Here is a 24,481-nt window from a genome sequence, read left to right as displayed (position 1 = left end):
TCAAACCTGCGTGACCAGAGGTTCTCTTAAGTAGCAGTTCATCCCTCTCTGATCACCCGCTTCCTGCCCAGCACAAAGTCCTGAGAGAAGAGTCCCATTGAGCGGCGGACAGGTACCAGCGTTGTTCTGTCCATACAGAGGTGCATAATCACCCATGTGTTCAGGCCCTTCGTCCTCCTCATCGTCGTAGTCCTCCTCTTCGTCGTCATCTCTGTCCTTCTCCCAGAGTGATGTGGAGACGTGGCGGTATTCTGTGGTGTCCTCACACTCCATTTCACGGTGGTAGAAATAGCTGAAGTTGGAGACGATGACAGGCACAGGCAAGGAGATGGTGAGCACACCAGCGATGGCACACATGGAGCCCACCAGCTTCCCTCCGACCGTCTCTGGGTACATGTCGCCATAGCCGACTGTCGTCATGGAGACCACAGCCCACCAGAAAGCCTCGGGGATGCTGGTGAACGAAGTGTCAGGACTGTCGACTTCTGCAAAATAGACAGCACTAGAAAAGAGTATGACTCCGATGAAGAGGAAGAAGATGAGCAGGGCAAGCTCTCGCAGGCTGGCCTTGAGCGTCTGACCCAGGATCTGGAGGCCTTTCGAGTGACGGGAGAGCTTGAAGATCCTGAAGACCCTCACCAGCCTGATGACCCTGATGAGGGCCAGAGACACGGAGGGCTGCGTACCCTTGTCCTTGGCCAGCTCCGTGCCCAGCGTTACGAAATAGGGAATGATGGCGAAGAAATCGATGGTGTTCATGACGTCCTTGAAGAAGTGCATCTTGCTCGGAGCGCAGGTGAAGCGCACGATGAGCTCGAAGGAGAACCAGCAGATGCAGATGGTCTCCACGATGAAGAAGGGGTCCTGGAAATGAGTGAAGCCTGGTGGGATCAAGATGGTTTCGTTCTCGATGGTCGGATGAGGGATGGTGGTGAATTGCTACGAAACAAAGGAATGAAGAAAAAGTGGTTACACACTGTATGTCGTCTACGTCTATCGTCTGTTTCTACTCAGAATATCAAGGTTGTAAACGGTAAACGGCTCGAAGGAGACGAGGGCAAGGAGAGGGTAAACAAGGATGGAGAAACGAGAGATGGATGGAGGATAAGTGAGAAGGAGCAGTTATTATGAAAGTTTGTCCTCAGCACATTTAGACTATGACCATCTCTCATGGGGTTTTGATACCGTGCTAACTTTTCCCGCTTCTCCATTTTCACTCTAACACTTCATTTCCCTCGCAGACTTTTATATAAGTCAGTTTCTCTATATATAAACACAGAAAAACTGGCTTTGTGTTACACGCCAACACACGAATGAGACATCTGGCGATTCGTTTAACCCGCCTGCTTGTTGTTTCGGTGTAGGTTTGATACGATGGATAGGGTTACCCCGAGGTTTTAATGGCCTTGTAGCACAAATTGACCCTCAGCACCGTGCCAGTCTTGATCAGACTCGTGTTTGAGCGTCTTCGTATACAGACGGAATTCGTCGTCATTGCGTTCGGGGTGGTTTGCGCAGGTGAAGCGTTCAGTGCTCGGATCGCGTGGTCTGTCTGTGTCCGGGGTGCGATAGAGCGGCGCTGCTATGTGTCACCGGATCGTCTCCAGGCTACCAAAAATGTGTGTGAGGTTAATTTCATCAGAGAAGCTGATCTGAGCGTCTTTTCCATGCCGTTTTCAGTGTGTATGAGTCACAGTGTTTATTAATATAGACATTTATGTGTTGATGTGCGCTCAGGGTTGTTCTTCCTCTATATATAGCCCTTTAGATCTCTGAGGGGTAACCTGAGACAAGCCCATCTCTGTTTTCCCTCTCACTCTACCTCCTCCTACTCTCTCTCTCTCTCTCTCTCTCTCTCTCTCTCTTCAGTTTTGAAGTATCCACTCCATCTTAATGCACTTGTTGGCTCTGGGTGTCATCCCTGAGCGGTCGATGAGGAACTGCACCTGCAAGTATCCCTCCTCCATAAAGCTAAACTCCATCAAGCCTCATTTCTTGTAGTTGTTTATCTGCTCTGCACATCCTCTTCATTCCTGACCCTCAATGTGTGTGGATCAAATTTAACGACAAGTCCAAAATAATCTCTTCTCTTGACTGCCGCCCTTGCTTTTCCTGTTCCTCCGCCATAAAATCGCTTGAATTTTTTCCAGCCTTCGTTTTTCCTCCCCACTTGACAGGAGATAAAGTCGTTTTCAACTTGTGCTGAGAAAGTTGTTAGCTTATGTTTGGCAAGGGGACGCCTGTCAGCACCTGTTGTCCTTCTATGTTCACCTCGTTACTTCCTCGCAGTGTTAACCTCGTCTGTTTGTCAGCTGAACATTAATCGCCACCTGGTTGTCTTCCTACTTTTTCCACCATCACAACCTCCTTCTTTCTCTAATCAGCAGCACCGTCACACACCTCCCTCAGTTCCTTCTCATGCCTGAACTCAGGTAGAGTCTCCAGGCAGAAGATGAGAATCGAAACCACAATGACCATGACGCTCACGATGGCGATGATCCGAGCCCCACTGGAGGACTCTGGATACTCAAACAGCATCCAGAGGCGACGCTGCAGGTTGTTGCTAGGCAAAGGTCTCTCCTCCTCCTTGGGGAAGCCTTCGTCCTCCTTGAAGCGGTCGATGATCTCATCTCCGAGCTCATAGAAGCGCAATTCCTCCAAAAATATGTCCAGGGGGATGTTGGCAGGCCTCCGCAGCCTCCCGCCGGACTGGTAGAAGTATAGGATGGCATCAAAGCAGACGCGGCTCCTGTCCAGGAAGAGTTCGTTGCGAAGTGGGTCGAAGTAGCGAAGTCGTTTCCGTGGGTGACCCAGCAGGGATTCAGGGAACTGGGCGAGGGTGCGGAGCTGGGTCTCATAACGCATCCCTGAGACGTTGATGGCCAAACGTTCACTCAGAGCCCAGCCGCTCCGCCACGGAAGGCGGCGGCTCTCCCTCTTGACGCCTCCGTTTGGCTCCTTCTCAGTGCACTCCTTCTCCATCTTGTTGTGCTGGTCTTTAGTCCGCTTCTCCTCATCGCCGGCCTCCTCAGCTTTTGTTTTTTCTTTTCTCTGCCCATCTCCACCCTTGTCTTGATTATCCATCTTGTAACTTGTGGCTGTTGTCTTTCTTGTCTTACTTTTCTTTTCTCTAGAGAAAACAAAATGAGGTTCACGTGGCAATGCAGACTCAACGGTGAAGCATAAAGACGAAGACCTTCGTAGAAATATCCAAATCTTTTTCTTGTGGGAAGACGTGTGATTTTTGCGTAATAATAGCCCACTGATATGACATCATTTGTCCTTCAGTTTAATTTTGAGTAAACACTCACCAAGCAGTTACAAAACATCATTAATAATAACATGCTATGTAGTAACTGATCCATAAATATCCAAATCTTACCTCAGTGTCTCCAGTAAACCCAACTAAGCAATTTTCTGGACATTCAGAAAAAGAAATGAAAAATGAAAAAACATATTATTTTCACATTTACAGTGGAGATGTATATTACATTAAAAACAGTCTGGTTCATTAAAAGCTTTTTGGTAACAAAGAACGAAGTCCGTCCCGCATCCACTCCCCTTTAACAATCACGAGCTGGTCGACATGTCTGGGAAAACGTAAAAACTCAGAAACATCAGGTCAGCGACTGCCAGCTACAAAGAAACATCCAGCACGGCCGACGATGTTCTAATGATGGCTGAAATAACGACACCGCCAGTTGATCCACTGATCTCTGCAATATTTGTGAGGCAAAGTGCAACGCTGACAAAATTTATCGTGAGGAAACACCCGGTCAAACATCAAGGACCTCTAAAAGAACTGAATCTGATTCACAGCGTTCAGAAGTTTGGACTCGTTTTTTTTTACTTTTTTTTTTAACTATAGAGGAAAAGCAAGCTCTCTTGCACTGTCAAAATTTGCACGATTGCATTGATTTGTGACGCTTCTGTGCGTCATCAGGCAAAGTGATAAAGTACCAAAAAAGCGGCGGTTCTGAATTCCCAGGGTGTCGGCTCCACTACGAGCGGTACCTGGCCCTACTGCAAGAGCGTGCGTGCCTGTCTCACAAAAGTCTTTTGCCATCACTTTAAAAATTCCACTAAAATCACATCATGCACAAACTCCATGCACGTGCCCAGTTTATCATCATGTCCACTGCACCCAGTCCTCCTCTCACACGTCTGCCTGCCAGGACTGCTGACCCAAAGTAATCGCCCCCACCCCCCACCCCACCCCACCCAGACCACCACTCTACTGTACCTCCACCTCAGGGGGGTTTTTCAACTGACCCTTTCCTCCTTGTGACACCGTCAAGTTTATGGAGTCCTTCATCATGATGTCCAGACAACTGCTCCTCCATGCCTTCCACCCTCCATGTGTCGCATGTGGAGGTGGAGGGGAGAGGAAGGGAGAAGAGGGTGGGGGTGAAGGGGGGGGGGGGTGCTGCTGCCGCTGTGGTGTTAATCTGCGACCAGGATGAAGTTAAGATAGTTAAGCTTGTTTGTAGGTCACTCACTGTCTTTACTGGCTCCCCTCTGATCTCTCTCTTACACTCAGTACGCCTTCGGGAAATGCTGTCAGGCGGAAATTCAATCCCCAACCCTCCCCTGCACCGCTGCCTCGTCACCCCCTTCCTTTGCCCCTGGCAAACCCTTCCTGCCCCTGAAAATGTCAACCTCTAACCCCTCTCGTGCACTGCATGTCTGCACATGAACTTGCATACTCGCACAGCAGAGGCCAAAATAAAAGAGCTCTGGTAATGACAGGGTTTTATACAGCCGGATGAAATTGATGGGGTGGTTTTTCTTGTTTTCAGTCTCCGTGTCACCTCTGACTGTTTTTATAGCGCTGCTGACATCACTTGCAGGCTATCTGACTGAAGCCTGTACAAAAAAAGTGTGCGAATTTAAGACAGGGGAAAGAAAAATGTTCAAAAATTTGACTTGACAGTAAATGTGAAGTATGAATTTGGATATTGTAGACCAGGGGTGTCCAAACTTTGTCCCTGAGAGGCCTGAAACTTGAAATAAACGGTGGCCCGCTGACCAGGAGTGAACACACCACTGCCTCTGGTGCCTCTGTATTTACTTTTCTTTCTTCGCTTGTGCAAAACTGACATCCCGCAAAGTGTCACTCTTTCAACTTGAAGGGGAAAAAAAAAAGTCATATTATTTAAAGACCATTTTTGCCTCATAATTCAGAAATTGCCATGAACAGTTAACTACAGTCTATTTAAAGAAAACAAATGTGATGCCTGCAATCGTCATTATTGTTATTATATTTGTAATTGTTACAGTGTTTTTGTTTTTTTTTTACATCTTGCGGGCCAAATCACAAATGTGATGCCTGCAATCGTCATTATTGTTATTATATTTGTAATTGTTACAGTGTTTTTGTTTTTTTTTTACATCTTGCGGGCCAAATCACAAATGTGATGCCTGCAATCGTCATTATTGTTATTATATTTGTAATTGTTACAGTGTTTTTGTTTTTTTTTTACATCTTGCGGGCCAAATCATAGCCCCCCCCCCCCCGCCACATTTTAGGCAGCCCTGTTTTAAACACATCCCATCAAACATCTCTTTCCCTGAAGACTGACATGTTTCACCCTCTTTGCATCATTCGGCTGAAGATGATCACGTCTGATTACAATAAATATGTTTTGGATGAAATACGATCAAATGATTGCAGACGTTCAGGTTCCTCAGTGTTCCAGTCGTTTTATGTTTAAAAAGGTTTTTGAAAAAGAGGTAAAATTTTCTTTTAAAAGGGCCCCATGAAATAAAATATTTCATTGATGTATGTTACACACGTGTAGCTGTCGCATTCTAAGACTACTAAACCACAAGGTACCCGGGACAGACTGGATGGGCTCTGCTTTCATCCTGAAAGTCACTTTTGCTTTTCTTAATTTTATACATTTCATGAATTTGATTTTTCTCAAACAATAATTGAATTACATTTTTAGATACATGATCAGAGACTACCTGCAATATCCTCATGGACCAGTAATCGGCCCGCAGGCCATTGGTTGAAAAACCAAATCATTTCTCTCTGTTGAGGAACTCAACAGAACTTTAAAATTGTAACTGTGTGGAAATGCTTAAAGCTGCCTTCTTTCTTAAGGCCAGCAGGGGGCGGCTGTACTGTTTGCAAAAAATAAATAAAAAATACAGACTGTGTAGAAGTCTTGAAGAAAATGAAAAATGTCTGTCTTGATTCATTACGTCAGGAAACGTAGGAGCTTATGGTCTCCCTCTCATGTTTCAAGTCAAAAAAAAAAATCAAGATGGCGGTGGCCAAAATGTCAAACTCAAGGCTTCAAACCTGTGACATTGCAGTGGCCAGTCGCCTCAGCTCGCTGTTCGTCTAAATCTCATTTACCAGCCAGACTTGTGCACATTCACCATGTTGAGTCGGCCGTTCCCTTTCTGGACAGTTTCCCTTGAGCTTTTTATGATTCCCCGATACTTCCGTGTGCACCTGAAGGCAGCAAGGCAAACCTCGTGATTTTGGTGGAACTTTGAACCTCACACACCAACAGCTGGGATGGCTTTGAGCAGTTGAATAAACTGGCAGAGACCAGCACCTGCTAGGAAATCTTTAGGACATTTAAAAAAAAAAACATTTTTCAGTCAGCTGCAGATTTATGACCGTGACAGCATAAATGTCGCTGCGCTATCTCAACAAAGTGGCTGTTGTCACTGGAGGATCTAAGGGGATTGGCAGAGGGATTGTCAAAGTGTTTGGTATGGTGTTTTATCTCCCTGGGATTTGTCATCGTTGCACATGCTGGTATTGAATATTTATGCTTTTTTTATTTCAGTGGAGAACGGTGCCAAAGTGGTGTTTTGCTCCAGAGGAGGTGAGTAATGGTGAATATTCGAAGCCGATGTTATAACAGCTAATCGAGTGCAGCACAAGCACCTGAGGTCAGCGATTATAGACTGAAATTTGCGGTGTAAAATGTGCTGCTGATGCTGGGTTTCAGGCGCAGCAGGATCAGCTCTGGAGGAGCAGCTGAACCAAGCCGGGCCGGGCTCGTGTAAATTTGTCACGTGTGATGTTCGCGAAGAGGGCGACATCAAGGTGAGGCGCTCCATTATTGGTCAGATCTTCTTGCTCGTGAAGTCGGGTCCCGTCCTGGTCACACGTTTATCACCTGACTCGCACAGCAGCGTCCGTTTACAACGTGAGAGCGTCGTTTACAGACGGAGAGTCAGACAATAATTCAAAGCTGATGAGCTTCCTGGCATGGTTACCTTTGTTTTATGTGTCTGTTGAACCAGGGGTCCTCAAAATGAAGCCCGTGGACCCCCCAGAGGTCCTCAGCAAATGAGGAATTTTTTATTTTTGCTTGTCAAGAAACATTGTCTACTACATTTTTTTGGGGGGGGGGGTTATTCTTTAGCTACTTCCTGTTTGATTTTCCTATTAACTTTCGGATGTTGTTTTATCAATTTAGTCATTCTATTCATCGTGTTTTTAGAACTAAGTGAACTCAAAGGAAAAGAAATTTGAGCAGAATATTACGTTGCTGAAGTTTCGTCAGTGACAGAAAAGGTAAAGAAAAAAAAAGTTCGGCCTCTGGCTGTAAGGTTTTATTTTTGCGATGATGTCTGTGATACCGAGCTTCCTGTCGCTCGTGGGTCTGGACTCTGTTGTTGTTAACTGTTTTTTTCTGGTTGTTGCGGTGCGATTCGTCTCTCCTCAGAGGTTGATCGCCATCGCGGTGCAGCACTACGGACACATCGACTGCCTGGTCAACAATGCGGGCTGGCGTGAGTCTCTCGCTCCATTATTGCTCCTAAAGACATATCGATGATGTCATATGGATGCTTCTCTCTCTCTCTCTCTCTTGTCTTGGTCTCTTCAGACCCGCCCCATAAACCTACCGATGACACCACGGCGGAGGAGTTCAGAGACCTTCTCAATCTGAACCTCATCAGCTACTTTTTGGCTTCTAAAGTAATGTTTCACGCTTGCGTGTGAATTTTTCATAAAATTCTCGTTAAAAACGCTCTCTGAGCCGTTCTGACCTTCCTCAGGCACTCGCCTGCCACCTCATCAGGTCCCAGATGCAAATAAGACATGAGCCCTCCTCAGGACAATTCTAGTGTTCAGTTCTTACGGATTGTGTTTGACATTGCTGATTTATTTGGCTTCCAGCTTAGATTTTGCTGTTGCAACAAACAGATAAAAGAGAATAACGCTGAAGTAAATATGTGATGATGCAGAATCCCACGAATTAGGAGTTCAAGGTTTGTCACAAATCTTTTGAAATCGTTTTCTGAGTGGAGTTTGGAATTGATAATCCACAGGGAGTTTGTTTAATTGGTTATGTAACTATAATTGTCCCGTGATGACAGTTATAGTTTTCTGTTTTTACTGAATTACTTAGATTGATCTGATTTTGAGGTCATTTTCCATGCTGTAATCTGGAATAATGAGAGGTGTTCTTACTCATTTTTCAGCCCTAAGTGAGCGCGAGTTGTATTTATTTGCGCCCAATTAACTGGCAATGAGTGTAGATGCTCATAGAAGATCTATGAACTGATGTGCCGCCTCACTCCTGCTGCAGTACGCGTTGCCCTACCTACGACAGCGTCATGGAAACATCATTAACGTGTCCAGTCTGGTGGGAACCATCGGCCAGAAGGACGCTGCACCTTATGTTGCCACCAAGGTGAGTGAGTCAAGCAGGTCGTCATTTCTGCCCCCTCAGTCTTGAGAGAAGCTCTGTAATGGGACATTTTCTCCACAAGGGGGCGATAATCTCCATGACAAAGGCGATGGCTGTGGATGAGAGTGGCTTCAACGTGAGAGTGAACTGGTGAGGCCGACTGGGCAGCCGTAGCTTTACCCCACGCTCTCGCCGACTGGTGCTGCTTTGAATCGCCCTTCAGGTGTTTGACAGTCGAGGATTTACTTGCATCATCTGCTTGCTTTTAGCTCTGTACCACAGATCAAACAGAAAACTATCTCACTGATCAGAAGGAATTTCAAAACATTTCTTGAACTCTATCCTGAGGTTAGTTTATCAATCCTGCGAGGTTTCTGTCTTTTTTAGTGGAATTTTAATCAGTGTATTGAATGACGATCATCACTCAGTACTTGGAGTAGACTGGAGTAACGCAGCCCAGTTTCACAGAACTGGAAACCACAAAGCCAGTAGTAAACAAAACTAGAAATACTGTGTCGCAGATGTGTGCCTGTTACAGTGACCTTTGACCTTTGGTCTATGGCTCCCATCCACGGAGAGACGTAAAAGTCTCTCTGACAGTAGGAATTAAAACTGCACATTGTTGTCTCAGGTGAAGCAGCTGCTGTATTGAATAACCCCGTCTGTCCCGTGTGTGGCAGCATCTCTCCAGGTAACGTGCTCACACCTCTGTGGGAAGAGTTAGCGGCTCAGTCACCAGACGCTGCTGCAGCCATTAAAACTGGAGAAGATGCTCAGGTGAGCTCCAGACACCAGATTCTCTCACAGGGCTACAAAGATGGCGTTCAGAGTGGAAGTGGATGCCTGCCGTCACATGACATTTGCTCTTCAGCAGTAGTGAGACAGACTAGATGGTCAGGAAGACTGATTACTGCCAATGGAGGATCTTGTGTGTCATAAACAACTTGGAACTGAATTTTCTACGGTTTAGAGCAGAGGTCCGGCACAAAACTGCAGGACTGAACACAAGTGACGTGATTTGAAGTCATTAAAAGCAACACCAGGCGGGATTTTAAGCTTAAATTGGTTTAAATGTAAATTGTGAGTCTTTTTCATTCCTCCTCTGAGCTCTGTGCTTCTCTCTCTGCACCTCACAACTCAAGGCACGAATCTCCCGCTAACCTGTTCTGCTGGTTTCTGGAAGTTCAGATCCAACATTTAAAGAGACCTGAGCGCCTCTGGGACAGTAGAGCTTCTGAGTGGATTAAAGCCACTGTGAAGTGTTGCCATCCTTCAAGGAGCGGATGGTAAAATGACCTCGAGTTTAAGTAACACATCTGGATTAGAGGTCCTTTTGGTCAACGGCCTATTTGTTGTTGGATTTGCTGGACAGGGTTTTTTTGTCAGCAGCTGCCAAACCGGAGCACCAGTCACTCTCAGCGGAGGCTCCCGGGTTTCAGCATGAGTCGTTATTCAGCAATTCCTGCAACATTGTTCTGTTAATGATCCCACCTGGCAGGTACAGCCCCCCCCCCCCCCATCAGGTTGTAAACGTTGTCACGCGGGGAGCTGCGCCTTTCTCCTTTTGGCTTGTAAATTACTGCCCTCTTTTCATCCCTGAAGGTATTTAACAATGAGGGAGGGAGACCAGACGGAGAGTCTCAGTTTACCCTTCATTATTCACTGTGGGTCCCTGAGGATCTGCTTTACCCGTTTCCTTGTAACATTTTCCCATTATATGAAAGAAATCTAATTAATTTGTCCCCCAAAAAATATTAGCAATAAAGGGTTAGATTTTAATTATACTAGATACCAACAATTTTGCAATTATTAGACATTAAGACACTAAACATTTGATAGAAAGTAGTGTCAATTCTTGTCATTTTAACAATGTGTGCTTTTATTTTTGTTTTTCTTTTCTGGTTATTGTAACTTGTTGAATTATTTTTTCTTAATTTTCAGGTGAGGTCTCGCTTTTTTTCTGAGAAATTGAAATGGAGTGAATCAAGGGGGGGGTCTTCCTTCTGAACTGATATTCTCTCTGAGTTTCTCTTCTTCGCCAACAGCTGATTGGTCGAATGGGTACTGAGGCTGAATGCGGCCTGGCGGCTCTCTATCTCGCTGCTGATGCAACGTTCTGCACGGGGATTGACCTTCTGCTGAGTGGAGGAGCTGAGCTGAACTATGGCTGCAAGAGTCAGATCCCCTCCTGACTGTTTCCACCGCCTCCTGGCTACGCCGGAGCTGCGCCAGCACATTTAACTCAACCTCGCCTTGATGGCAAGATGTCAAATGATTTTGAACACAAGCCTGATGTGAATCCTGGAAAGTCTTTTATTTAGTTGTCCTAATAGCCTGGTTTTTGAATTCATTCTGACATCCTGACCAAATGGAAAAAAACAAAAAGTTCTCCACCACTCCCCACGGATCCACCAATCAGCTTCAACGTCCATATGTCACTACCTCCCCGGTCCCGTCACCTGGTGGCAGCCAATCCGTTGTGACGTTCATGTCACGCCTCCGGGACGCTTCTTGAATGGGTCCTTGTTAATAAATGAAGACATCTATGTTATTATAATGAATTGTATGCTGCCCCCTGTTGAAGTCTTCATACAGAAAGTTCGAGCGATGTTGAGACAAACGCAGAAAACCCCAGCTCTGACCCTGCTGACTGCGTTCAAGTGATTTTTGGGCTCATTAACTGAATAACATTTTATTTCTGGAGGGTTTCTGGCTTCATCTCAGCTGAGCAGAGTCTCAAATTACAAAGCGGAACTCAAGTTGACTTTGACTGTTTGTTTCAACACGAGCATATAACCTCATTTATCACAACGCAGGGGAGATGGCCGCCCTCCGATCGGTGAGTCCACTGGTTAATGTCGGTTTGTTATCTCTCACTGGGTGTCTGGGTAAATGATTCACTTAAAGCAGGACTACTGTTGCTGATAACGGCCACAAATATTCTCACAGACTGATGTGTTCCGACAGAGGAGGCAAAACAAAGGACGTTTTTTTTTTTTTTTTTTTTACCAGACCCCGTTCTGAAACTATCGCATTAAACATTTATTGCTTCAAAACGTGACATTGACCTTTTTAAAATCAAAAGTAAATACACTGTGTAAATCCCCAAGGTTCAACAGTAAGTCCGGCTGACTTTATATGTGGTTAATTGGAGCAAATCTGGTAAAAGGAGATTTTTAATGATGTCCAACGTCACGCAGCCGACCGCAAAAAACACGTAACAACGGTCTTAGTGATATGTTTTATTTCTTCTGTTAGCATGCCGAATTAAAGACGGGTACATTTTTACGTGTAAGCTGTCGAGGATGCCTCTATTTGGAGATGTTAGCCATTAATGAATGAAATATTTGTTGAATTACACAACTATTGAATGGAGTTTGGCCTGAAGGTTTCGCGCCAGGGTTAGTCAGTTTGTTGTTAGGTGCCTCGAAAGTACTTCAGTTGTAGATTATGTCCCGGGGAAGTTCATTAGTTATGTTTGCCTAGCAATACTGACTTGTTAGCTTGTGCAATGAATGAGCTACCGCGCTGCTGATGTAACGCTGCTCAAACGCGAAGTCATTGTCAGTTTCGAGCTCTCTACTTCTAGTTTGTTGTTGTTTTCTAGAGAAAACACTAGAGTAATACACACTAGTCTTGCACATAGACATCAGAATCATAACTCGAAGACATGCACACATGAGCGCAACCCAAACTAAACTTGCGTCATCCTCTCTGCTCTGGACTCCTGCAGCAAGCGCAGTTTTGTGTAACTCTTGAAGCATCAGATGTGGATGTTAGGTTCACAGCCAGATCTCTAACGCAGATTAGAAGAGGTTCTATTGAATTGTTTGGAGCCTATCCTAACTGGATAATGCACCCATAGACCCTGAACTCATGTCACTTTAATGCAGATGGCAGGGTTCTGAGGTTGAACAGCTTCAAGAGCAGAGATTAGGTGGTATTGTTCCATGCACATTCTCCCTCTGATATCTCAGGATGGCAACAAACGGCTGTGTGAGCCCCAGAATGCGCTACCTGTAAAAGATCTATCAGATTTGCAGGCAAACTAAGAAGTTGTGTGTCACTTGTTGCTCCTGTCCTGCAGCTGTTTGCTGATCTCATAAATGATTCAATAAATTAATCAGATTTTATTGACAAATCCAAAAACCACAAGATCAGCCTTTTCCTGGAGGAGCTTTTATAATCTGTAAAAGCTGTGGAATCCTCTCAGTAGACCCTCAGTCTGGGTGAGGAAACACTCTTGCTCCCAATTAACCTTTCAGTAAACACCTGTACATGAAAACTGTAATGTTTACAGTCTTTTTTTTATTAGATCAATGGATTTATACAACTGTCTCATCCTGATATCCATCCATTATAATATCTAAAATATTGTGTTCTTGCTCCTAATTTTGTTCTTTGCCTCTTGTCTCGTGTGTCTCACCTTGCATTTGGAAGAGAAGCCTAAATATGTGCCTGACTCTATTTAAGCTGCAGCACCTGCTCACATGTGTGATACTGTGACCCGCAGACAAGTTGAGTCACGCGTTCCCACCAGTACTCGTTTCCCCTGCCTGCCATCCCCTGAAGTGCTGCAAACCTCTGCCTGGTAAATGCATTTCCACGGTGTTTTGTTTGCAGGCACTACACAGACGACTTGCTCAGGCCCTTTCCTTTAACTTCGGGTCCCAGCGCTTCGCCAGTTCCTTCAAGGTAATAAAGAAAAAAAATGTGCTATGTGTGCCTCCAAAGGTGAGCCCCGTGTCAAACCTTCACAGGCTGATTTACACTCGCCTGCACCAGGGATGCACGATCATATTTTCTTTTTTTGATACACATATAAATACGTATATTGGCCCCGTGTTTGCTCGTCATGAATGAGGAGGAAACGATAAGAAATCCTTACCTCCTGGGATTTCCACCTTTTGCAAAGACAGATTTTTTAAATTCGTCTGTTTTCACTCTGAGCAAAATGTGAATATCATTCAAACAGTTTTTTATGCAGATAATTTCAGTGACTATCAGGCACTAAGAAGAGCAGCCTGCATCGTGCATCCCTCTCTCCGTTAATGCCTGGTGTTTTGTCACACTGGAAGAAAGAAACTGTCTTCATTAAAGAAGATTGTCAGCCTCATCCTGGACCAGTTACTTGTAATTAAAGTTGTTTTCCCTCTTCTCTTCCCTTCATTCTGTCCCTGTGCTGAATATTTAATTCAGTTTAATTCAACCCGACTAATTGACCATATAAGTCAGTATTCCTGACGCTCGACTAATTGTCCTGTAAAGCATGCTGTATCGTGTCAATAATGACGATTTAAAGCGATCACTCTCCTCGCCGCCCGCCCTGCTCTTGTCCCCTCTACTTCTGTTGCTTTGGCCCGGCTCGTTTGCTCGTCTCCATCTCAGGCAGCGGATCTCAGCATCGAAAGAAACTCGGCATGCAAGCCCAAGCCGGACCCCTCCTCGCTGGTGTTCGGCAAACAGTTCTCCGACCACATGTTGATCGTCAACTGGTCGGAGAACGACGGCTGGGAGGCACCTCAGATCAAACCGTTCCAGAACCTGTCGATGCACCCGGCCAGCTCGGTCCTGCACTACTCCATTGAGGTACAACAACCAGTATGGTACTGCAAATGTGGTCAGCTGGACTCTCGTGAATGTCACAAAACTGGATTTTGCTGTGTCGGTGACATGCATGTGAAAGGAAATGACGCATTTTGCAGGAATTAAATCCTGTAAAAACTACAGCAGGAATCCAGCAGCGACTCAGCTGAGGCAGACAGTCATGTGACAAAAAACTCAGCAGCAATTAAATTGAACTGCTGGACATGAAACCTGGAACCGGTCGACAGATGTTGTAGACATGCTGGTAGTTCTGTATGTGTTGTGGTTTTGGCTTCTCGGGAAAATCTCGTACATTTTTACTTCATATTTTCTCAATTTCTGCAGAATAAATGATCAGATAAATCTTTAACGGCAATGTGACCGTGCTGTATTGACGACGTGTATTGAGTAGAATTGCGATGTAAGCAGAAACGCGGGAAAATCTTCTCACTGCGCCCCAGCGGTGTCAATCAGAGGTAACGGACTCTCGTTTCCGGTGTGTTCCTGTCGCCTGGGCAGCTGTTCGAGGGCATGAAGGCCTTCAGAGGAGTCGACAACCACATCCGTCTGTTCAGACCCATGCTGAACATGGAGAGGATGCACCGGAGCGCAGACAGAAGCTGCCTCCCTGTGAGTACACACACACAGACACACACACACACAGCCAAGGGTTAAGTATAGCGCCAATCCCAAGCTTTATGACTGCTAATATGGCTTCTGTATATTAAATCGTGATCATATTTCAGATGAGACAGGAATTATTAAACATATCATCATAAAGCCGATTCAGAAATGTACTCTGAGGTGTTTGGAACTGCGAGGAGCAGCCGGCTGGCCGTCTGGGTACCAGCTAATGAGCCATGCCGGATGTAACAGTGCTCTGCTATGCTAGGATAAATAGTTTCAAAGCACAACAGGGGGAAAAATATGGAGAACAAGTAAAGGAGGTACAAAACCCTTTTCATGGAAAGTGTGTGGATCATGAATCATATTTCTTAAACGAGCGAGTGAGAAGCCGGAAGGAAGCGGCCGTGGAGGGAAGCCTCGAACTCTCACTTCTCCTCTTTGTCATCTGTTGCTTGTAGCTGTTTGACAAAGAGGAGCTGCTGGAGTGCATCAGGAAGCTGGTGGAGGTCGACCAGGAGTGGGTTCCCTATTCGCTCAACGCCAGCCTCTACATCAGACCCACCTTCATCTCAACTGAGGTCAGAACAACATCCGTCTGCCGTCTCACCGGCAGCTCAGTCAGCTGGAATTCTCTCAAACATCCCTGCTTCTCTCCTCCTCCTCCAGCCGTCGCTCGGGGTGTCCCGGGCAGGGAAAGCGATGATCTTCGTCATCATCGGACCGGTGGGACCCTACTTTGCCACGGGGTCTTTCAACCCTGTCTCTCTGCTGGCCGACCCCTCGTTCGTCCGGGCTTGGAAAGGAGGCGTCGGAGCTTATAAAATGGGGGGGTGAGTCTGGGTGTGTCATGAACTCCAGGTTGGGGGGGGGGGTCATCAGGTTCAGTTAGAGTGCTCTCTGGTGAGGAAACCAGGGTGAGTGAACACCTGACGCACTCTTGTACCGGTCGTTGTACTGTTAGTCTGGGAAATGGCTGTCCCACCAGGTCATGGCACATGAAGCGACCTTGAGAGGAGGACTGGAATGAGTTTCAGTCAGGAACCTGTGGAGCTGCAAGCCTCGCCATCACAGGTGGGACCTGCTGGACTGGTTTAGTGCTGAGCTGTGTTGCAGATATTAATGGAATGATGCCGACTGAGAGACAGACCCATCAGGATCAGCAGAGGAGTGCATGAACTCCAGCAGGAGATGTTCCCTGCTGCTGGAAACTCAGCGTGCGTGTGTGTGTGTGTGTGTGTGTGTGTGCACGTGTATAATCTGTGCTGCCGCGCCTCTAATCACAGGCCTGCTCTCACATGGCTCTGGCATCCTACAGTAATCATCACCTCCTCAAACCGCTCTGGTTACATAACACCAGCGCATACGTCAGGCACCGACTCACTAAGCCGAGGAAAATCTCCCCTCCTCCCGTCAAACAGCGCGGACACACTTCAACTGCCACACCGGATGGAACTCCAGGAGTCAGTCAGACAGATTTAAGAGTCGTTTGTTTTTTTATTTAATGTGAAGAAGACTCAAATTTTTCTTCATAGTTCCTGCAGTCCATCTTAACCTTGTGAAATTAGAAGATATCTCAGAATCTTTCTGGAGACTTCGGCAGAAACATGAGCTCCAACCTAACCCCAATATTAATCAAATATTTTACTTCAAGCTTTAATGACAAATTTGAGAAAGGACACTACTGTTATTTATGATAAACGATGTCTCGTTGCCCAGCTGCAGTACCGTCGTAGCCCACCAGGGCTCCAGCTCAGTCACTGTGGTGTCCACGGGTCAAGCTCCATATTTCTTGGGATGTAATTCCACTTTTTCAAACCAACACTGCGGAGAGAAGTGACGACTCATGACAGGAATTTTTAATTCCTTTTGCAGGTCTGAAAATCCAAATATAAAATGGTTCTGATTTTGATCCAAACGGCGGCGGCGTGGATCACCGGCTGATTCACTGAGCAGGACCCCGTCAGCTGCTGAATCTTCTGTCCTCTGTGTCCTCCTGAGCCGGCGTCTCCGTTCTCTCCTGAATAACAACTGTCACCCGTCCGTCTCCATCCAGGAACTACGGTCCCACGATAGCGGTGCAGAATGAGGCGGTGAAGAGGGGCTGCCAGCAGGTGCTGTGGCTGTACGGCGAGCACGAGGAGATCACCGAGGTCGGAACCATGAACCTCTTCATCTACTGGACCAATGAGAAAGGAGGTCTGATGCTTTTGCTGTGTGTGTGTGTGTGTGTGTGTGGAGGGGGGGGTGAGTCGGTCTCCTCAGTCTTCTGCAGGATCTGTCAATCAATCTAAGCAAATAAAAAAAACAAAAAAACCAACTCTCAAACATGTTAAGGTTAAGATTGGGTTTTCCTCGGAGAACATCTTCATACAGGTCAGATTCTGACGAGGTGTCAGAGTTTTAAAATTCCCGGGGTTTTTGTGTGTGAAATTCCTCTTCGCCGTTTCTGAGCTGTGATGGAAGTTTTACCTGCTAAACCAGGAGGGTTGAAGTAACAACTGGAGGGATTTCTGTGGCTGTACTCTGGATGTGGGTTAGTGTGGCTGGTAACTCAATCCAGCTCCACTAGAGGGGATGTTTGGAGGAGTTGTCAATCATGTCAAGGTCCATTAGGGGGAGGAGCAACAGTCATGTTGCTACTGAGGACCTGAAGGAGCCGCTCACTTGCTTGCATGTGTGTTTGCAGAGAGAGAACTGATCACCCCTCCCCTGGACGGCATCATTCTTCCTGGAGTCACCAGACAGTCCCTGCTGGACCTGGCAAGGGCCTGGGTAAGACACACACACACACACACACACACACACACCCCCCCGGGAGGTTATTGCCGTCATCTGGATGTTAATGGCTGCCTGTGTCTCTTCAGGGAGAGTTCAAGGTGACCGAGCGCATCATGAACATGAGGGAGCTGCTGAGCGCTCTGGATGCCGGAAAGGTCCTGGAGGTGTTTGGAGCCGGCACGGCGTGTGTTGTCTGTCCCGTGGGCAGCCTCCTCTACAAAGGAGAGGTGCGACACAAGAGACGCTCAGTGACTTTACAAGTCAGAACTCTGCCACCTGTATTCTGCTGAGAAAAGACCCAAGCGAAGGCCGGCGAGCCGTTAGCGGGGTGCACCTAGACGGCGCCGTTGCGTTTGTGTGTAGTAACGATGTCATGTTCCCTCGTCTCTCAGACCTACCAGATCCCGACTATGCAGAACGGCCCGGACCTGGCGAAGAGGTTCTACAAAGAGCTTACTGATATTCAGGTACAGGCAAATGTTGGATGTTCTATCGACGGTCTGTGAGAGAACTCTGCGTGACCCATGGTGGTCGCAAAAGGCAGCCCTTTGATTTGTAGGAAACTCTTTTTATTGCTTCTGATATTTTACATAAATATTTTTAGTGCATTTTTTTCCCCATGTACTGCAGGCCTCAGCATCCTATTTCTTCTATAGCTTCCATGTCATGTGACCAAGGGACTCCAAATCAGCGCTAGATTGGAAATGCAGGGCAGTTTTATTGCCTCCTATACTTTATGGGAACATCGTTAGTACAAAGTATCAAATCAGCATTTAATTGATTTGATGTCAGCTGTCAGGATGTATGATTTGCTAGTTGGTCTGTGAATGGTGAAGAGTTGCTCTCTCTCTCTCTCTCTCTCTCTCCCCCTCTCAGTATGGACACAAACCAAGTGAATGGGCACCGCTGGTCGTTTAAGCGGCCATTTTGCACATGCCAGTTGTATCAACAGTCGGTATCATAATTCCAGTTTGGACAACCGGCAGCCCCCCCAAAACACACACCCGCCTCCACCCCTCCTCCCTTCAAACCCAAGAATGCACTCCTGCACCCACCCGTGGAAAGGATGATGGACTCTTCCCCGGCTAGCTCTGAAACTTTGGGGAGCAACATTAACAATATGCAGTGTGGCACAACCTTTGACCTCCAGGTCCTCACCACTGACTAACAAGTCTTCTTGAGGGGAAGGGAACAGGCAGAAATCCAAGCAACCAGCTGATAAAAACGGGAGGGTGGTTCTGCTCCGCTTGCAACCTTTTAGTCCTTCGATCTCTTGGATGAATTCCTCGTGTTCTCTCGTACTTCAATAGCACAAGCGTTTTCACCCGCATCACATGCTGGCATTACAACTAAAGGAAAAAAAACAAAACCCACTAAGTGTCATATTTCACACACAGCAGCTGGAATATTTGCAATGTGTTTAGGACTTGAACAGTTGGCAGCACGCTTCTCTGAGTACTACTTCAGATTGTATTTCACTAAGAGAACAACTTATATTGGTAATAATATCTTGTACTCTTGTGATAACCTGTGGTGTTTTTAACTTTTAACTGTTACACTAGAGTGTTTGTACGTGTGTGTGCGCGCGCGCCCCTGGAATCCGAACATGAATAGGAACTATGTAATAGGACGTGTTTTCTTGTTGTACGTGACCACCGGAGAGTACCGCCACCGTTGCCGTGGTGACTTTTGAGTTTGCACTCGCCTGCCAGGTTTGTGTCGGCACAACTCGGCTTTTCGATGGGAGGACGAGCGTCTTTTTTTGACGTTCGCGACTGCACAAAAGTGATTGAGATTTAAGGACAACAGTGACGACAGAAGAGAAGTGATACCATGAAACCCAGCTCTAGATTGTGTTGTCATTTTAGAGGGTTTTTTAATTATTGTCTTCTTGATGTGAATTTAGGAAAACTGTCTTCCAAAGTGCTCGTCTGTATCACCACTACTTGTTGCTTGGTGTCCCCCCCCCCCATGAATGTCCACGTCCACCCTCCCTCTCTTCTAAGTGCCTGCTGACCTCCGTCTGTCCGCTCGTCCTTCCGTGCTTCTTCAGCCGCTGTTCTCTGCTCCAGGTGGTGCACGAGGGGGTTCACGCTGGGATCCTTAACATGATGTCGGTTAAGTCTTTCTTTAAATGTGCAGTTACTTTTATTTGGCTTTATGTTTTTACAATAAACCTGATTTGAGTTCATCTTTTTTTTTGTTTCTTTTTGTCTTCATGAAAGACTTCTGGAAGCACCGCCGCACGGCCGCTATCACACATCCCCCCCGGATATGTGATACCGTGAACAGTACTGCACTGATGTGGCTGGAGTACTTGTAGCTACTTAGCAAAAACAGTGCTGCACAAATGTTGATTTTATGCATTTATTGTAGAGTTGATTTTAGAAATGAACATTTCTGGCTGGGGGGGTGTTGTGTGATGGAGGTTCAGGGAACATTTAAGATGATCTGGAAACATGAAGAGCAAGTAGAACCTGATTTTCTCTGTGGATTAGTTCAACATGCTGATAGAACCTTCAGGGATATGAAAGGAACCTTTTGGGAGACCAAGCAATGAGGTTTTGGGCTTCCTAAAGCAACTTTAAGAAAGTTTGCTCATCTCTAAGTTACAGGAACGTTCTAAAGGAAACCTTGGGGAACGTTCCTGTATATGATCCCCAAGGTTTCCTTAAGTCACAGTCACTTCAACAACCTTTACGGAACACACTGACCAAGAATGTTCTCTCCAAAATGAGCATGAAAACAAACCAACACCCGAAAGATTCGATCCAACCTCAATAACCCACGAGGATGTTGGGTTCCTGTGCACGATTCGCTAGGAGGGGTTCCTGATAAAGAGGCGAGTGCCCATGAGTACAGCAGTAGGTCCTAGAATACTTCTTAAATAATGTTCTGTCATAACCAGAGGCATCAGCCACCCGGCTCAGACCAGTTGAGGCAGGTTCTGGAGGCTGATCCTGGTCTCACTCTGGATTTACCCCCTTAAACAGGGCGGAGGTTTGCTGGCCCAGCGGGTTGTAGACCAGCTCTTCGATCTCTCCGCCATTGATGCTTTTTTGGAAGTGGATCTCCAGTAGATCCTGCATGGTTTCCTGCTCCATGATGGAGGGGATCCCTGTCAGCAGCACCGTCCGAGGGCACACCACTACCTTGGTCTGGAAGAGAGGACGAGATCCCAGGAGCCTCGTTTAACAGTGGGAACTTCCAACACATACGTGTTCTAAACGTGAAGCAACATGGAATCAGCTGCACTTCAGGCCTCAACCGTGTGCTGCTTTACCAAGTTTATTGTGTATTTTTATACTAATTTGTGATTTCGACTGCAGTCAAGAAACACAGTGAATTATTCTACTCATTAAATAAATAATATTGAGGGGAAAACCTCACTGCAGTCTTGAGGTTCATGGACACAGTGTTGAATGAGGCATTTGCTGATTTTTAGCCTGATTAATTACCGGTAGCTACAATTAGTGTGGTAGAAAACCAACAAGCTCCCTCATGTGGCTAACACGAGTACTGCAGGTATAAATCTTAAATGAATTTATGAGCTTGTTTTTATAACTCTTGTCAATTTTTATTATCTCTTTCAATATATTCGACCTCGTTGTGCAGTAATTATGTTCTTATGATGACTGCTTGTAAATCTTTTTTTTTAAATTTCGCTATGATCATTTTTAATATTCTTTTAAAATATTTTATTGACTTGTACAACCATAAATGTTACCACAGCTTTTAAATATATTCAATTACATTTTCATTTGTATTTTCTTGAACGATGAGTCTCGCTGTCCAGCTTTATCTACTGTTCTAACGGCGACTCATCACCGTGATGCTGTCAGTCACCGGGGAACTTGTGGGCGGAGCACCACCGTCACTCTCTCACCTTCAGCTTTGTGACGCTTCCACTCAGAAAAGGAGTCGCTCTCAGTCTGTACTTGTTCTGCTGCAGAACCACATTAAGGTGCTCCTTCTTTATCAAACCCTGGGCGACTGCAGGGGGAACAGCTTTCGTTATGGATCTCTCCAAACGGAGAACACGCAACCAATAATCAATCGTCTCAGTGCTAAATATCCGTTTACTCACCGTTTTTATCCAGAAACTTGAGGACCATAGTACCAGCGTCGGGCAGGTATTCGCACTCCTCCACCTCACCACCTCCGTTTTTACGCTTGGAGAAGTGAAGCTCCAGCAAGGCCTGCAGAGTCTCGTCCATGTTGGGCAGGCCTGAGATGAGGACACGCTGAGGACACACCACCGACTCTATCTGAGGGATGAAGACATCGCAGTTTACTACGATAGCATAAGGTAGTACTCTGTCAGTACCGGCAGATCCCGGTCAGAGCAGTTGTCCACATGCTCATGATACTGGAGCGGCCTTTACCTCCACCAGCCTGGGCAGAATCAGCTGAACCGGCCGCGCCTCCACACTGATCCAGCAGTCTCCCTCCAGACCCACCTGCTGGATCTTATTACTCACGACCTTCCTGGCCACTGACAACAGAGGCAACACTGAGTTACTCAGGCACTGTTTCGTTTTTCAATCTCTTTTCGGCTGGAAAAAAAAAGCAAGAGGCGTGGCTCCATGACCTGAGGTGATTCCATTGGTTGTCGGTTCTTCTTCTTTTTGAGTAAAGATGTAACAAACCATCAATTCATACATGTTACAGATCAGACTCATGGTGTAGTTGCCTCCGCGTTAGTTTGGTTCATTTACTGCAATCATTTTTATACGCCTCGTGACTGTAGTATAACTCTGCAGTATAACTGCATTCTCTTCATCCTGGTGTACCTCAAAAGCTGGCATTATTTAATACGACAACAGGCCGGCGTCACTTTTAATATTTTGGTGTATTTCTCTACCAATTCTCCAAATGTTTGTAGTATATTAATAACTATATTGTATCTGCACCCAATTTACGATGGATTCTGAAGTGACACAGTATTTCTACTGTTTTCACCGCAGTCGGGGTGAACGTACAACCGACCCCAAGCTCACCTCCTTCCTCCTCAAACATAACCAGCGCCGTTCCACCTTCCATGGGATAAACGATGTGTGAGTCCATCTCAAATGCTCCTTTGTTGCCTCCAATCTCCGTCTGGCCTTTGAAGACGACCGGCCTCTCGGGCGCAACGGCGGACACCTGAAATCAAAAGGTTAAAGGTTAACAGGACACGTCACAGGAGCCTGTCGAGAGCTTTCCTCGCCGTGGCTTACATCCTTCTGCTGCTCCAGGTACATCTGCTGGTCCTCCTCCTCCTTCAGGGCAGCCTGGACCTGCTCCAGCTCACTCTGCAGCATGTTCAGCTGCAGGTTGAGCTTCAACACCTTCTCCTACACGGCAGAAACACCTCAAGACAGTAAGATATCGACCGATAGATGCCAGTAGAAGCGACAGTAAAGACGAAGCAAGAGCAGTGTTTCCTGCATTAGTAGTTCTGTCTGAAGCAGCATTTTCAAGCAAAGAATAAAAAACTTCCCTGTTCTCAAATGTTGGAATCCTCTGTGCAAAATTTAGTTTAATATTTGGACTTCCTGTGTATTTTCTACACTCCTCCGCCAAGTTTGAAGAAAAATGGCCTTGGTGGTCTTGCTGCCAAACACCCGCACACGGCCTCCACAGCCGACGTAGTAAAGGGCTGGTGTGAAAGCGGCTGAACTTCAGCGTTGGGCCATTTAGTCTTGTAATACCACTTCGTTCCCCAGGAGGTGACAGCGAGTCATTTCTGCTCCTGCCAGAACACATGGAATTATGAGGATGAAAACTCAAACCTTTTCCTGCTCGAGCTGCTTGCTGTAGGACTGCCTGTCTTTCGACAGGTCAAGGGCCAGTTGATCCAAGCGACTCCTGAACTGCTGAGCCTGCTGTCTGTGCTGGTCTCTGGTCTCGGTGAGCTGCCTCTGCTCCTCCAGGGACTGCTTGTGCTTCCTCTGTGAGGACCACAAACACCTGAGTTATTACCTCCAGGATTCTCAGAGTGATCTCACACAAACTGCCTGGCTCGGGAGGTGTCACGAGGACCGAGGAAGGGGCAGACACAGAAGCAGCAGGAGAAAAGAAAACCTTCGCTGGAGGAAGAATAAGTTTTAGTTTCACCTTGCAGTCCACGATCGATGCCAGGATTCCCTCTAAATGTTCCTGGGACGGACGTTGGTCCACCAGGGAGAAATCCTAGGAGGACACACAGTGGCGTCTCAGACAGGGAAAAGAAGGAGGGCCACTTACAACTGAGAGGTTGTTTTTCACGGCTAAGATCCATGAAAAAGGCAGTGGTACGTTTAAGGACATTCCCACCAAAGACACTTCCCCAACTCGAAGGTGAAGGTGGTATTTCACAAATAATGAACCCATCTGGATGTTTCAGACATGTTTAAATATCGAGCAAAGCGGATTGATGTGTAAACCAGTGAGAAGTCACCTCGTCAGTATCGGACATGATGAAGCAATCTGAAAAAAACAAAACATGAAAGGTTTAACGTCATCGTCGGACTTTCCGTTCCTCACAGCAGAGAAAACGGGGAGTTGCAGCGACTCAACGGCGAGACTAACGGTTTTAAACAAAAAATCTGAACTTGCTTTGGCTTGAAGAGCGAGTTGTGTGCGAGCTCACCTCGGCGGCTGCTGCCAGACTGACCCTTTCACTTTCTCTTTCTCGCAATCAGAAAACCTGATGTTTTTCAGCGCCTCCATCAGGGGGCGCTGCTGCGACCTCAATCTGGGACAGACCATCTGATGCCGCCTTCAAGTGCTGGCAAACAACGTGGTAAAAAAATTTTTTTTATATGAATTGGTTTGTTTTTTTAAACTCAACTTTGCAAATT

The 24,481-nt window shown here is 46.3% G+C and overlaps 4 protein-coding genes across 7 annotated transcripts; 2 read left to right on the top strand and 2 right to left on the bottom strand.

The window, feature by feature from the left end:
* On the bottom strand, nucleotides 1-3,084 carry kcna7 (potassium voltage-gated channel, shaker-related subfamily, member 7). Its single transcript, XM_086186369.1, has 3 exons — nucleotides 2,401-3,084; nucleotides 117-939; nucleotides 1-59 (listed from the first exon to the last, which is right to left on the bottom strand). The coding sequence occupies exons 1-3, from the start codon at nucleotides 3,082-3,084 to the stop codon at nucleotides 1-3; spliced, it is 1,566 nt and encodes a 521-aa protein (XP_086042495.1).
* A 3,427-nt stretch (nucleotides 3,085-6,511) lies between these two features.
* hsd17b14 (hydroxysteroid (17-beta) dehydrogenase 14) lies at nucleotides 6,512-10,852 on the top strand. Of its 3 annotated transcripts, XR_015110252.1 has the most exons (9): nucleotides 6,513-6,732; nucleotides 6,810-6,848; nucleotides 6,975-7,072; nucleotides 7,698-7,764; nucleotides 7,860-7,951; nucleotides 8,565-8,669; nucleotides 8,749-8,889; nucleotides 9,347-9,443; nucleotides 10,712-10,755. XR_015110252.1 is itself a non-coding variant. In XM_086186375.1 (8 exons), the coding sequence occupies exons 1-8, from the start codon at nucleotides 6,651-6,653 to the stop codon at nucleotides 9,603-9,605; spliced, it is 810 nt and encodes a 269-aa protein (XP_086042501.1). In that variant the 5' UTR covers nucleotides 6,512-6,650; the 3' UTR covers nucleotides 9,606-10,852. The 3 variants fall into 3 exon arrangements, 1 of the variants encoding a protein (XP_086042501.1); XM_086186375.1 differs by having other exon boundaries at nucleotides 6,512-6,732; nucleotides 8,749-8,816; nucleotides 9,347-10,852; XR_015110253.1 differs by lacking the exon at nucleotides 10,712-10,755 and having other exon boundaries at nucleotides 9,358-9,400.
* A 24-nt stretch (nucleotides 10,853-10,876) lies between these two features.
* bcat2 (branched chain amino-acid transaminase 2, mitochondrial) lies at nucleotides 10,877-19,848 on the top strand. 2 transcript variants are annotated; one of them, XM_086186373.1, is made up of 11 exons: nucleotides 10,877-11,505; nucleotides 13,290-13,361; nucleotides 14,055-14,255; nucleotides 14,772-14,882; nucleotides 15,338-15,457; nucleotides 15,546-15,709; nucleotides 16,933-17,075; nucleotides 17,566-17,651; nucleotides 17,744-17,884; nucleotides 18,050-18,124; nucleotides 18,534-19,848. In XM_086186373.1, exons 1-11 carry the CDS (start codon nucleotides 11,488-11,490, stop codon nucleotides 18,573-18,575), a joined length of 1,173 nt encoding a protein of 390 aa, XP_086042499.1. In that variant the 5' UTR covers nucleotides 10,877-11,487; the 3' UTR covers nucleotides 18,576-19,848. The 2 variants fall into 2 exon arrangements, with proteins under 2 accessions (XP_086042499.1, XP_086042498.1); XM_086186372.1 differs by lacking the exon at nucleotides 10,877-11,505 and adding an exon at nucleotides 11,527-13,183.
* Nucleotides 19,849-20,010: 162 nt separating this feature from the next.
* ifi35 (interferon-induced protein 35) lies at nucleotides 20,011-24,320 on the bottom strand. The gene is made up of 10 exons (XM_086186374.1): nucleotides 24,271-24,320; nucleotides 24,079-24,107; nucleotides 23,757-23,831; nucleotides 23,432-23,590; nucleotides 22,877-22,993; nucleotides 22,658-22,802; nucleotides 22,043-22,152; nucleotides 21,745-21,925; nucleotides 21,544-21,650; nucleotides 20,011-20,815 (listed from the first exon to the last, which is right to left on the bottom strand). Exons 2-10 carry the CDS (start codon nucleotides 24,094-24,096, stop codon nucleotides 20,624-20,626), a joined length of 1,104 nt encoding a protein of 367 aa, XP_086042500.1. The 5' UTR covers nucleotides 24,097-24,107; nucleotides 24,271-24,320; the 3' UTR covers nucleotides 20,011-20,623.
* Between the last annotated feature and the right edge of the window lie 161 nt (nucleotides 24,321-24,481).

This window comes from Aulostomus chinensis, chromosome 18 (assembly GCF_037954235.1).
Source record: "Aulostomus chinensis isolate RoL2024-O1b breed Wild chromosome 18, RoL_Achi_v1.0, whole genome shotgun sequence".
Classification (NCBI taxonomy): Eukaryota; Metazoa; Chordata; class Actinopteri; order Syngnathiformes; family Aulostomidae; genus Aulostomus; species Aulostomus chinensis.
The sequence above is the reverse complement of the archived record's forward strand: the minus strand, read 5'-3'. Positions and strand labels throughout refer to the sequence as shown.

Excerpts from the sequence above, each read along its gene's own strand:
- kcna7 (XM_086186369.1), bottom strand. The coding sequence starts at position 3,084 with ATGGATAATCAAGACAAGGGTGGAGATGGGCAGAGAAAAGAAAAAACA. Across the intron at positions 940-2,400 it reads ATGAGAAGGAACTGAGGGAG|CAATTCACCACCATCCCTCA; the intron begins GTGTGTGACGGT and ends TTTGTTTCGTAG. Across the intron at positions 60-116 it reads GTATGGACAGAACAACGCTG|CGGGTGATCAGAGAGGGATG; the intron begins GTACCTGTCCGC and ends CTGGGCAGGAAG.
- hsd17b14 (XM_086186375.1), top strand. The coding sequence starts at position 6,651 with ATGTCGCTGCGCTATCTCAACAAAGTGGCTGTTGTCACTGGAGGATCT. Across the intron at positions 6,733-6,809 it reads AGGGATTGTCAAAGTGTTTG|TGGAGAACGGTGCCAAAGTG; the intron begins GTATGGTGTTTT and ends TTTTTATTTCAG. Across the intron at positions 7,765-7,859 it reads GGTCAACAATGCGGGCTGGC|ACCCGCCCCATAAACCTACC; the intron begins GTGAGTCTCTCG and ends TGGTCTCTTCAG.
- bcat2 (XM_086186372.1), top strand. The coding sequence starts at position 13,157 with ATGTGTGATACTGTGACCCGCAGACAA. Across the intron at positions 14,883-15,337 it reads CAGACAGAAGCTGCCTCCCT|CTGTTTGACAAAGAGGAGCT; the intron begins GTGAGTACACAC and ends TGTTGCTTGTAG. Across the intron at positions 15,710-16,932 it reads GGAGCTTATAAAATGGGGGG|GAACTACGGTCCCACGATAG; the intron begins GTGAGTCTGGGT and ends GTCTCCATCCAG.
- ifi35 (XM_086186374.1), bottom strand. Across the intron at positions 22,994-23,431 it reads AGCAGCTCGAGCAGGAAAAG|GAGAAGGTGTTGAAGCTCAA; the intron begins GTTTGAGTTTTC and ends TCTGCCGTGTAG. Across the intron at positions 22,153-22,657 it reads TATGTTTGAGGAGGAAGGAG|TGGCCAGGAAGGTCGTGAGT; the intron begins GTGAGCTTGGGG and ends CTCTGTTGTCAG.